We start from the raw sequence: 12,422 nt of genomic DNA, 5'->3' as shown, positions 1-12,422 counted from the left end.
TAGCCAATGGCATATAAGGACCGAGATATTAGCAGCTCATGCATAATGCACCAGAGAAAAGCTTCTGGTGTTGGCATCTGACATGCAGAAAATTTGGTAGTCATATTCAAATTCACAATTCTTAGGGCAACGGATTGTTCATGATTGGTTCTGCATGATTTTGCAGGAGTCAAAAGACCAAAATTAATGACATTAATCCATTCTTTTAGTGTCAGAAGGAAGGTATGCTTAGTTAGATAATGGAGTTAGGATTTTACATCCAACAGTATTGATTTGAGTAGACATCCCTAAATGGGACTTTCTTCGCTAGGATGATCAGACCATGGAGTTGACTATATTTACATCAAAACACACGTAACTTATGGAGTAAGCTACATTTGCATCAATCCATAGAAGCACATGTTGCAACAAAATAAACTTCACTATCACACTGGAAGCCTATGTTTGACGATCAGAGGAGGCATCCCGTCGATTTAAACGTTTCTTTCTGTATCTCCATGCTACTTGGATTCCCGTTGCTGCAAATCCTCTCCAATAGGGTGATTCATATCTGTCAAGAAGTGAACATAAGGTAAAATTGGTGGGCATGCTAAAATCAACAGTGTACTAGTTTGTTTCCTTTTTGCTCGGAGAAAAAATGTTATTAAATCCTTTATCATTATATTGCAAGTAAGATGGTTAAAACTACGAAAATCTTCGTCAACTAAATCATAGCACCTAATGGAATGCAATGCATATCCCATGAATCATGACTCTTGTATGTCTTGAAAGAGAGCCACAATATACTTCAGAAATGCTCACTTTATATATAAATCATTTGGTTGCTAAAAAAAGCACCAAATAATTGGAGATCTGAATCTCCATATCCCTTCAGGCAGTGAAGATAGTTCAGACTTCAGAGGACCCCATAGCGGTAATACCATAAGCAGGTTGTTAGAAAAGTTTACACCTAGCCCCCAGCCCCCCAAACCAAAAAAAAAGGGACTTTTAAAATTTCAATCAACCATGGCCATTCACAGATAGTGGGCTTCTTCTGCACCTAACTGTCAAATAAACTCTCAAAAACTGTGCTAATCCCAGGCAAGCTCCCCTTCTTCAAAAGGTTCCCATTGAAGGTACGATAAGAAGCAGTCAGAACTAATACAAATTTCAAGAAAACAAACAACAATAAAAATGAGCACTCCATATCTGACTATCTAACATGATGTCATCTAAGTTCTTTAAAAGGATGAATCATAGTATCCCATGTATATTCAACAATAATGACATTGAACTCACTAATAACTTTGTGAGCCCATGGAGAAAGCTGAATTTAAGAGGGAACCAATGCGGTAAAAGAATAAATAAAATTGATGTATTACTGTATTTTTATTTTGGATAAAACTGGTTTACATGCTACGGGGTTTATGTCCTCGTCAGGTTGTGATAATCTGTATTTACCAATAAAGTTTTAAGGGCATGCCCAATTGCCCATGGTCCTGGAATGTCTCGTTTTAAAAAGAGAAGGGGGAGTGGGAAGCTATACTATGCCCATTACTTGATTTTATTTTTCATATAAAAAAAATTAAAATGTAAAAGCAAGTTTCAGATGATTGCATTAAATCTGTAGCATGGTGTTTAACATGGACAACCGTCAGCCTGCAAAGGCCTGTTCTACATGCAGTGAATAACTAGAACAAGGTTAAGGGAATTAATAACCTTATGGCTCCTTGAACACGTGAATTTCGTAAGAATCTGGCGAAATGAAAGGTGACTTCTTCTAGATCAGAAGCTCGGAGTGAAAATGCTTCCACGTTAGTTAAGCAACTCACCCTCCTGTTTGAAAGTAATCGTCCTGGCATTTTGAGTTTCTGTCCATCTGTAAATGAATATAGTTCAACATATCAGATATCAAAGCAGTACATCAATTCAATGCTAATTAAAAGACATAACCACCACAAAGGTGGAACTATGAACATTAGAAGTTACATCACCAAAGACAGACAAGAAGTGGATGGGAAAAAACTAACTATCCTAAATTCCTAGGAAGACACAGCACAATCCTGATTTTCTGCTAGTGCCAGGGCATTCTAATTGTCGGATTTAGGACCCTCGCTAATTTTACATGATTGAATGAGCCTAACATTTTAATCTGTCATATTCTTTTTCTAGTCTAAAAATGATCTGTGGATCATACAAGATTTTGTGGGCTCAGTGATAGCATCACTCTTAGCTGCCTACAGTTTTGCAAAAGAACAGGGAAAGATTGGACGATTACATCTTGAATTCTCTATAGCAGCAATTTCCTGCCATCTGTATGGGACAAAGCAACACCTTCCATCCTCATGCAAATCTCTTCAGTCAGATAAAAAAAAATGTGAAAAATAGTTCCATCCACTTACTGGTTTATAGACCATTCATTTAAATTTTCACTTCTTTGCTTAGCAGTTTAACTGAGGGATTTATACCTTTGTTCACTGAAGAGCTTTCAAGACACCATGTGAGAAGCTCCTCACCACAAACATCCCCTACTGATAAAGAGACTTTATTTCGATCTTCTCCAACACTCTCCATTTTCCCTCGCACAATAAAGACCATCATCTCAATTGGATCTCCGCAATTTAAAATTTTGCTTCCTTCTATGTATGTCTTCTGCCGTAGTCTCCCACGAATGGCATCTAAGATATGGTCATCCATCAAGGCAAAAATACGGACCTACAAATTGGTATTACTCTAGCTTCTTAGCACCAACAGATATAAATTGATAGATTGTAAATTATGGTGATGACAAAGAACATGTTATGATCAGCATTGAGTGATACAAGAAAGAAACAAATAGAGCTCTGTTAGATCATTTTAAGGTTCCTATTTTAGATTTTTTGCCAGTCAAACTGTTTTTGGTTCTCAGGCAAGTAAGAAGTGTTGGGAATAATCCCACATTGAAAAATCTTGGGACCTTGGATGCCTTCATATATCAGTTGGGCCTCTTGGCCCTCTCCACCTAATTGCTTAAACTTTTTGGTTCGATACTTCGACATGGTATCAGACCATCATGCTCAACATTCAGGCCGCCCAAAAGAGGGGCCACACATGCGACATGTACTGCCACCCAGAAGAAGAGAAATACGTAAGGGGGAAGGGAATAACCCCACATCGGAAAACTCTAAGACCTTGGATGCCTTCATATACCAGTTGGGATTCTCCTCCTAATAGCTAACTTTTGGGTTGGATACCTCGAACCTTGGGTAAAATTGATGAGATAACTCCATCAAAAACCAATTACATGAAACTCCAAATATATGATAAATTACTCATGCCACCAACCACAGAAGGGAACCCTCCAGCCCCTCTCCCCCCCCGCCCCAATAACAAAAAAAAAAAAAAAAAAAAAAAAAAGAAAAGAAAAAAAAGGGCAAAGAGAACTTTGGGCTACCCACATAGGAAGGAGTTCCTGCGGTGCATGCCATTGTTGACACGTGGACAGTGATGTGGCTATTCCAACTGTTGGATAGAGAGGACATGGTCTGGATTATGCAATTAGCTACATATCGAATTTCAGAACCTAAGTCAAATAAAAAAATAAAAAAAAGCGTACCCAGTGCACGAGACTCCCGCCACTGCAGGGTCTGGGGAGGATCATAATGTATGCAGCCCTACCCACGCTTCACGTAGAGGCTGTTTCCTGACTCGAACCCCTGACCTCTAGGTCGCAATGGAGCAACCTTACCGGTGCGCCGAGGTCTGCCCTCAAGTCAATCAAATATCCCCCTGTAAATTGGCATGCACCCGTATATGTCCATGCATGTGAACTAGTACTCCAACCACTGCTGCGCACTCTCCCATAGTCTTAATTTTTCAAAGCTCTAGTTGGGTGGAAATTTGATATGTGAGCAGGGGACCTGGGTCTACCTGTCTAGAAAATTTGGGCCCTAACTGATCTGCCATGTGGCAGATTTCTGGGGCAGCGCAGGATGCCAGTCCTAGGTGGGCTGCATAGCAAACCAGAGCCCTAAGAAATTTTTTGCTTAACCTAACCAGGATCAATGAGTAATGCAAAATAGAAAGAAATGCTACAATTAATGCTCACTTTTTTGAGAAATTTAAAAAGATGGTGACGTATTTCTCTTTGCAGGTGCTCTGGCAGATTTTGTAGTAGCGCTTCTTCATTTACCCCCTGGGTGGCAGCCCAATTAAACCGTTCTGATTGTCTTACTTGCCTACATTTCATGACAAGTACACACATCAGAATAACCAACTAATTTATATGTAAACCAATAGAACATATACAGAAAGATGATCAGTGTTATGTAATTTGGGGATTGAATTTAATCAGAAAAAGAAGAATGATATGGAATTTCTTATTTTTAAATGCCTAGTAGAGTAAGGATAAAGCAAAAGAGATGCACAGACAAAAATATGAACCATCAATGTTTTCAACAAATGAATTGAAAGCTAAAGAATACATTATACATTGTACACGTGTTAGGACTGCAGCAGGAGCTAGGCCATCTCTTCCGAGTTACAGTCTGCACACATGAAATGTAATTGTTCGCAGCTCTTTCAAGGTGATTATTTGAAACAAGTTCATACAATCTGATCCCCAACTGAGCCACCACATGGGTGGATATTTGGGGCCATGAGGGGAGCCTTTATTCATTTGGCTTCTGAGGTCATGTATTGGGTTGACACCTCAATGAGTTTTTCACTTTCCTTTTTTCCGATGGGGGTTTCCCTTTGAAGTTACTACCATGGAGGATGGTGACAATATTAGGTCGCAGCACAGAGTATTACTTGCTAGTTGCTAGAATAAGTCTGAATGCGATTAATGAGGGAAGGTAAATGGTGATGGAAGGGCGGTAAATGGCTCGGATACTGGTACATTCATATCTGACCTGATTAATTATCCAGATATCCAATTAAATAGCCGTGGTACATGATCTGTATCCGTATTTGATTAACTATCCAAATATCAGATCAGATCTCGGATATCCTATCAAATTAAAAATACAGAAAAGAACATATTAGATTTACATGAATTAAAGGAAAATCTAAAGAATATAATGTGATAACTTAGAAAAAATTAACCTTATGTAAATTAAAAAAAATCTAAAATATTCTATAACCCAAAATACCCTTATCTTTGAAAATGACTCTTAAAACCATCTGTACATAAGCAATTGAGAACAGAAAGGAGAAAGGGTTTGGCTCTTACCTAGTTGGATGCACACAAATAAGAAATTAAAGGAAAAGAAAACATCAGGAAGTGACAATAACAAGGGTAAGATGCTTAACATGTTAAACACAGGGTATTGAATTGCAGAGCTCAAATAAAGGACTCAGTTTAGAAAAAGAAGAAATACCAAAATTATGTGCAGCACAGTAAAAAGTACATGATTAGAAAAAGAAAGGGGAAAAAAAAGAAAAGAAAAAAGCGTCACAGGAAATTTACCTTCTTAGTTCCACAGGTAAGCGCCGATGACTCATCCACCGCTCAACATCACGACGCCTTAGTTGCATCTCTAATTGTCTTGAGTGGCAAATGAGTGATGACAATAGCAATCAGTTTCCACAATCTTGAAATTAGAAATTGTTCCAAAAAAAAAATAAAAAAATATAAGGAATTTCCTTAGCCAAAAGACATGGCAAGAGACTGTTTGATTCTGAGCAAGAGAAAATAAGGATCTATTTAGATCTACTTAAATGCCTCAGGGTACAGAATACTTAAATTAGTGATATACTTATTACAAGACAAATTAAGTATCAATGCACCATGCTTACCTGATCTTCATGGTTCTAACATTGACATTTTCACTGTGATATTTTCATGCATGAAAAGAATTTTGACCGAAATGTTACAACTCAAAACGCCCCGGCAAAAATATTGGAAGACTAACTTAAGTCAATCAAAGTTTGAATTACTTCCCCGGCAATAATGGATGAATTCTACCTGCTCTGAAAAACACAACTCAAGAGCCCATGTAAGTCATAGAAACCCCATCCTTTCACTGTTTTTGATCAAACACCAAGATCTAATCATTTGGCCCTAAAATGACCAGTCTTCTTTCCTTTTTTTTTTTGAATTAGAAATTCCATTTTGGTGTCCGATTGAAGATTTGTGCAAAAAAGTCTTCATCCATTATTGCATAATTGGTTTGTTTTACTTGCCAATTATGTCTCATAGTGTTGGATTGTATGGGCCAGAATACCGTGGGGGTATTCTGGACATTTTTTTCTTTTATTATGTTTCTTTTGTATGTGGGTTTTAGTCCCACATTGCTTATTGTAATTCTGTCCTATGTTTTCATTATTATAAATAGATGTGCTTGGGGTGATCATAATCATCCGAGCATTCATACTCTAATTCTAATCTGTTAACATGGCATCAGAGCAGATTTCGAATTAGGGACACCCCCTCTCTCTCTTCCATTCTCGATTTCAGCCTCCTCTTTCTTTCATTCTCGAGTTCTTCCCTCTCCTTTCCCCTTGTTCTTCATTCTCCCCTATTAGGGCAGCACTGATGAGGTGATCAATAGATCCAGTGGCTGCCCCCCATTACCTCATTCTATGATCAAGTTTTTTGATCGATAGGGACAATTCCTCCTCCAGTTGCTGCCTGCGATATTTGAAGATTCAGTTTTTTTTGGATTGCTTTCACTCCCTTCCAAGGAACCAATCTACCTCATTGAAGACTCAAGAACTGCGGCAGTGTTTACTATTCTGGATTAGTTCCTATCTCCAACAGCTTTGAAGATATCCTAGATCGATTATTCTTCCACCAAATCAGGGTTTTTTCAAAACCCTGAGCAATATCAATCTAGGGGTTGCAGGTTTTTGTTGCGGCTAATATTTGGCAGGGTGATTCAGCATTACTAGAGGACCACTCAATCCCAATTTCAGCTCCATTTGCTGTATTTAGCTATCCTTCTTCCCTACATCGATTTCAGCATATTCAGGGTTTTTTTCCAAAACCCTGTAAAAATCGATCCAAGGGATTCCCTTTGCTGCTGCAGCTGATTTTGGAGACCTTTATTCTACCATTACCAGAGGGCTCTCATCCAATTTTCAGCCCTTAACTTGAAGGATTTCTTGGGTTTCTCTTCACAACAGCCCTTAACTTGAAGGATTTCTTGGGATTCGACAGCTACTTCTGTTGGTGATGGACAAAGCAAATAAGATTATCATACCTTTCCTCCTAATCCAATCAAGTTGGATGGCACTAATTACTTGTTTTGGTCTAGGTCTGCTTCCTTTGCCATTGCTGGCCATGGCCTTACTGGTCATGTAAATGGCACCAGTGTTATGCCAACTGAGATTGGAGATGCTCAAGAGTCAAGACAGGTGGCTTGCCAACAATGGAGTTCTCATGTCCTACCTAATTGGTTCTATGACTACCGATCTGCAGCATAATTTTCTTCTCCTTGACATAGCCTCAGAGATTTGGGTTGCTTGCAAGGAAACCTACTGGCAGCTTGGCAATGATGCCCAGGTATATGAACTCAGGAAGAAGGTCCTTCACACTACTCAGGGAGAATTGACAGTCTCCAAATACTATGCTACTTTGTGCAACCTTTTGCCGCAATTGGACCACTTTTCTGATTTTCACCCAAGTACAACTGCTGACATTACCTCATATAAGAAACATGTGGACAAGATCAGAGTTTATGATTTTTTGGCTTGGTTAAATGTGGAGTATGATCAGATTCGGGTTCAAGTGTTGGGTCACAAACCTTTTCCCACACTTGAACAGTCCTATGCACTGGTCTCCTCTGAAGAAAACCGTAGGGCTGCCATGTTGCACCCTCCTATTACTGACAGGTCAGCCCTTCAGACTGCTGCCCCGGCTGCTCTTGCACCTACAGGCACTACTTCTACTAATTCTACTACTGGCACTATTGTTTGTGAGCACTATCACAAGCCGTACCACACCAAAGACAAGTGCTGGAAACTTCATGGGAAGCAGGCTGACTTTGAAGCTAAGAGGGCTGCCAAGAAAATTCCAAAGAACAAAGCCAACCATACTGAGTCTGTTACCACTGCCCCTGCTACTGACACTGGTCTATCCCAGGACGATTTACAGGCATTCCTCCGTGTGCTAAGGACCTCCGCTGCTGCTGCCTCTACTACATTCGCTGCTACTACCAACTCTTCTACTGCTTCAGGTTCACACTTTGCCTGGTCAGGTATTCCATTTGGTGGTCACTGTGCTTCTGTAGCTTCCCATCCTTGGATCATAGATTCTAGAGCTACAGACCACATGACCGGTTCTTCTAGCCTGTTTCATCGTTATTCTCCCACTTCTGGGAAAGATAAGGTCAAAGTAACTGATGGTTCCCTTTCCTCTATATCTGGAAAAGGAATCATCAACTGCACTTCCTTTCTTCCGTTGTCCTCTGTGTTACATATTCCTAATTTTAATACTAACATTTTTTCTATTACTAGTATTACTCGTGATTTTAATTGCAAAGTAACCTTTTTTCCTTCTCATTGTGTCTTTCAGGATCTGGGCTATGGGCAGACGATTGGATTGGGTAAAGTACACGGTGGATTATACCTGCTTGATGATGGTTGTTTCACTCTACCACCATTACCTTCTCCGCTACACCAGAACTCCTTGGCATCTTAATTTAATACTAACCTTCTTTCTATTACTAGTATCACTCGTGATCTTAATTGCAAAGTAACCTTTTTTCCTTCTCATTGTGTCTTTCAGGATCTGGGCTATGGGCAGACGATTGGATTGGGTAAAGTACACGGTGGATTATACCTGCTTGATGATGGTCGCTTCACTCCACCACCATTACCTTCTCTGCTACACCAGAACTCCTTGGCATCTTCTGAACTTTACCAATGGCACTCTAGATTATGTCACCCCCCATTAGGAATTTTAGCACATTTGTTTCTTAGTTTGGTCACCCAACATACTAAGAATGACTTTTTTTGTGAGGCTTGTGTTCTGGCCAAACAGACAAGCTTAAATTATCCAATTTCAAATAAAAAGAGTTCTTCTTATTTTCAATTGGTGCATTCTGATGTTTAGGGCCCTAGTTGTAAAACATCTATTTCTGGTCATCGTTGGTTTGTCTCTTTTATTGATTGTCATTCTAGGAACACATGGGTATATCTTTTGCACACAAAAAATCAGGTTTTTTCATGTTTTCAGCATTTTCATAAAATGGTCCAAACTCAGTTCCAGACTACTCTCAAAATATTGAGAAGTGATAATGGAACCGAGTATACAGAATCTCAATTTAAAAAATATTTGGCTGATCATGGCATTATTCACTAGACTAGTTGTGTTGATACCCCTGCCCAGAATGGCGTGGCAGAACGGAAAAACCGCCACTTGTTAGAGATGGCCAGGGCTTTGATGTTTGCTAGGAATGTCCCATCTCAATATTGGGAGATGCGGTTTTCACTGCTGCCTATCTCATCAATAGATTACCTACTCGGGTCCTTGACTCCCGTAGCCCATCTGATGTTTTACTGGGGAATTCCTCCTTTATTGTGCCTCCCAAAGTGTTTGGTTGTGTGTGTTATACTAGAGATACAAAATCTTCAGGCAAACTTGAACCTAGGGGGCTACGTTGTATTTTCTTGGGTTATTCTCCAACCCAGAAAGGTTACAAGTGTTACCATCCCCCTTCCCGCCGTACTTTGGTTAGTATGGATGTTGTCTTTCATGAGACCCTTCCCTATTATTCTTCACCACCTCTTCAGGAGGAGAGTTCTAGTGAAGATGTGCCTTTTGAGATTCCTCCTCTTGAGGTTCCTCTGGCTGCTGCCCAGCCACCTACGGCACCCACGGATGCTGCCCAACCTTCTTTAATTGATGCCTAACCTCCTGTGGCTGTTCGCCCCTCATCTGAAGGGAATCCTTTACAGGGGGAGACCATAGAAAAGAGTATTGTTAATGTTCCTATTCAGGGGGAGCTGACTCCAATCCAGAGAACTATTGGTGAATTTAAGAAGAGGATTGACAACTCCAACATACTCACCTATAAACGGGGTAGCACCAACAGAGGGTAGCTTCAATCCACTTTAGTACCAATACCCATCCAGTTGCCGGCTCAAGATCCAGATCCTTCCTCTCCTGGTAAGCCCTCTTCTTCCGACCTACCTATTGCTCATCGCAAAGGTACTAGGACTTGCACTTTACATCCCATATCTCGTGTTGTTTCTTATAGTCTCTTTCTCCTTCTTTTCGTGCATTTGTATCTTCACTTTCTTCCATTTCGATTCCTAAAAATTGGCAGGAAGCATCTACAAATGGAAAATGGAAGGCAACAATGTTGGAAGAAATGAGAGCACTACACAAAAATAATACGTGGGATCTTGTGGCTGTTCCTCCTGGGAAAATACCAGTTGGATGTAAATGGATCTTTGTGGTCAAACAGAAGGCTGATGGTTCAGTGGATCGATATAAGGCACGTCTGGTTGCAAAGGGGTTCACTCAAACTTATGGAGTTGACTATCAAGAGACCTTTACACAAGTGACAAAACTCAACACTGTACGGGCGTTATTATTTGGTGCTGCAAATCTTGGGTGGGATCTTCAGCAGTTACATGTAAAGTGTTGTAATATGGGTTTTAGTCCCAAATTGCTTAGTTGTATTCTTGTCATATGATTTCAATATTATAAATAAAGGCTGGGCTGTGATCACTTGGATCAAGCCAGTATTTACGGAATTCCAATGGTATCAGAGCCAACAATATTTCGGGGATATGGGAATTAATTTTTTTTTTCCTTTTTTTCTTTTTTTTCTCTCTCTTCTCCTTCGTGTTTTTACCCTAAGGCCAGCCACCACCGCCAGCCTCCTCCACCTCCACCAGCCCTTCGCCACCACCAGCTACCCTCCGCCACCTCCTCCGGCCCTTCCTTTTCTCCCGCCAGGCCCTCCCACCCCTTCCGCCACTACCGCCAGCCCTCCCAGGGCCACCCCCCTTCTTCCGCCTCCATCGCCAACCCCCCACGTCTCGCCTTCCTTTCTTTTTCACGAGAGGGACTCCCTCATCTTGCCGTTATTTTTTTCCCACCCTTGGTGGTGAGTTGACTCCCGCCAAGGGTCCTTTTTTTCCTCCGTATGATTTAATTATTTTTGGAGGCCTATTTTTTTGAGTTTTGTGATTTTTTTTAGCCACCATGCCTGACACTTCGGAGATCACCTCTGCTTCTTCTGGATTTGATGGTTCGTCGCAACGTGATTTTATTCCGTTTCCTGTGAACACCATCAAGTTGAATGGAAGCAATTATCTTATGTGGTCTTATTCCTATTTATTTGCTGTTGGTTCCCCTGGCTTGTCTGGCTACATCACGGGCGCCACGGTCAGGCCTACAGAGACTGGTTCTGCACAGGATCGCTGGATGAATTTTAATTTCTTGGTTGTGTCATATCTGGTTAATTCCATAGACTAAGACATTGCTAGGCGGTACCTTCTTCCTGACTCGGCTGCGAAAATATGGAAGACAACCAAAGATACTTATTCTCAAGTTGGGAATGCTGCCCAATGCTATGAACTCCGTCAAAAAATTCATTCTACCTAACAGATGGAGTTAACACTTTCTCAGTATTACAATACCATGTGTACGATGTGGCAATAGTTGGATTTTCCGGGCACCTTCACTGCCACCACTGATGTTGATGCCACGGCCTACCGTAAGTGGGAGGATGGTTTACGCGTTTTTTATTTCTTGCAGGGCTGACTATTGAGTTTGATCATATCCGGTCAAATATTTTGAATCGGGAACCTCTCCCCACTCTTGAACAGGCCTATGCGATCCTTTCGGCTGAGGACAGTCGATGAATAGCCATGGTTCACCCAGTTGCTCAGGAGAGATTGACTCTTATTTCTGGGTCATAGTCTGCCTGTGGGGGCTATTCCCGTTCTGCTAGCACTGATCGGTCATTTGGTGATCGCCCTCCCATTAAATGCGATTATTGTGGGAAGGAATGGCATACGAAGGACCGTTGTTGGAAACTTCATGGTCGCCCTGCATACACTCGGGGCCGTGGTAAGGGTGGTTCCAATCGGTCCAATAATACCCGTGCTCATCAGACAACTACTGAGGATCAGCCTGATCATTCTCTGTCACAAGTTATGGAGGATTTGCAAAATTTGCGGGATATGGTGATTCATTTGGACTCATCTTCTTCAACATCTGTATCTCCTTCCATGGCTGCCTCGGCTCTATCTCTGCCTACTAATCCCAATACACCTTCTTCCACAGGTATTTCATTTGGTGGGAATTGCTCCACGATCATGCCCGATTCTTGGGTAATTGACTCAGGGGCAACCGACCATATGACCGGTTCTTCCTCTTTTTATTCCACTTATTTTCCTTTATTTGGTCATAGTAAGGTTCGAGTTGCTGATGGGTCTCTTTCTCCTATCTCGGGAAAGGGATCCATACAGTATTCTTCATCTCTTACCCTTTCATCTGTGTT

The 12,422-nt window shown here is 40.9% G+C and overlaps 1 protein-coding gene across 1 annotated transcript in view; it reads right to left on the bottom strand.

Moving 5' to 3' along the window:
* Nucleotides 1–232: 232 nt before the first annotated feature.
* LOC122664251 (probable cyclic nucleotide-gated ion channel 20, chloroplastic) overlaps nucleotides 233–12,422 on the bottom strand; it is a 144,728-nt gene continuing 132,538 nt past the window's right edge. Inside the window, exons 10-14 of the mRNA XM_043859997.1 lie at nucleotides 5,429–5,506; nucleotides 4,067–4,196; nucleotides 2,448–2,694; nucleotides 1,699–1,858; nucleotides 233–550 (exon numbers count right to left, since the gene is read on the bottom strand). Coding sequence (XP_043715932.1) covers nucleotides 439–550; nucleotides 1,699–1,858; nucleotides 2,448–2,694; nucleotides 4,067–4,196; nucleotides 5,429–5,506 — 727 coding nt within the window. The 3' untranslated portion in view covers nucleotides 233–438. The remainder of the gene's footprint in view (nucleotides 551–1,698; nucleotides 1,859–2,447; nucleotides 2,695–4,066; nucleotides 4,197–5,428; nucleotides 5,507–12,422) is intronic.

The sequence above is a fragment of the Telopea speciosissima genome, chromosome 6, assembly GCF_018873765.1.
Source record: "Telopea speciosissima isolate NSW1024214 ecotype Mountain lineage chromosome 6, Tspe_v1, whole genome shotgun sequence".
NCBI classification, from domain to species: Eukaryota; Viridiplantae; Streptophyta; class Magnoliopsida; order Proteales; family Proteaceae; genus Telopea; species Telopea speciosissima.
Note: the sequence above shows the minus strand (reverse complement) of the source record. Positions and strands in the feature narration are given on the sequence as shown.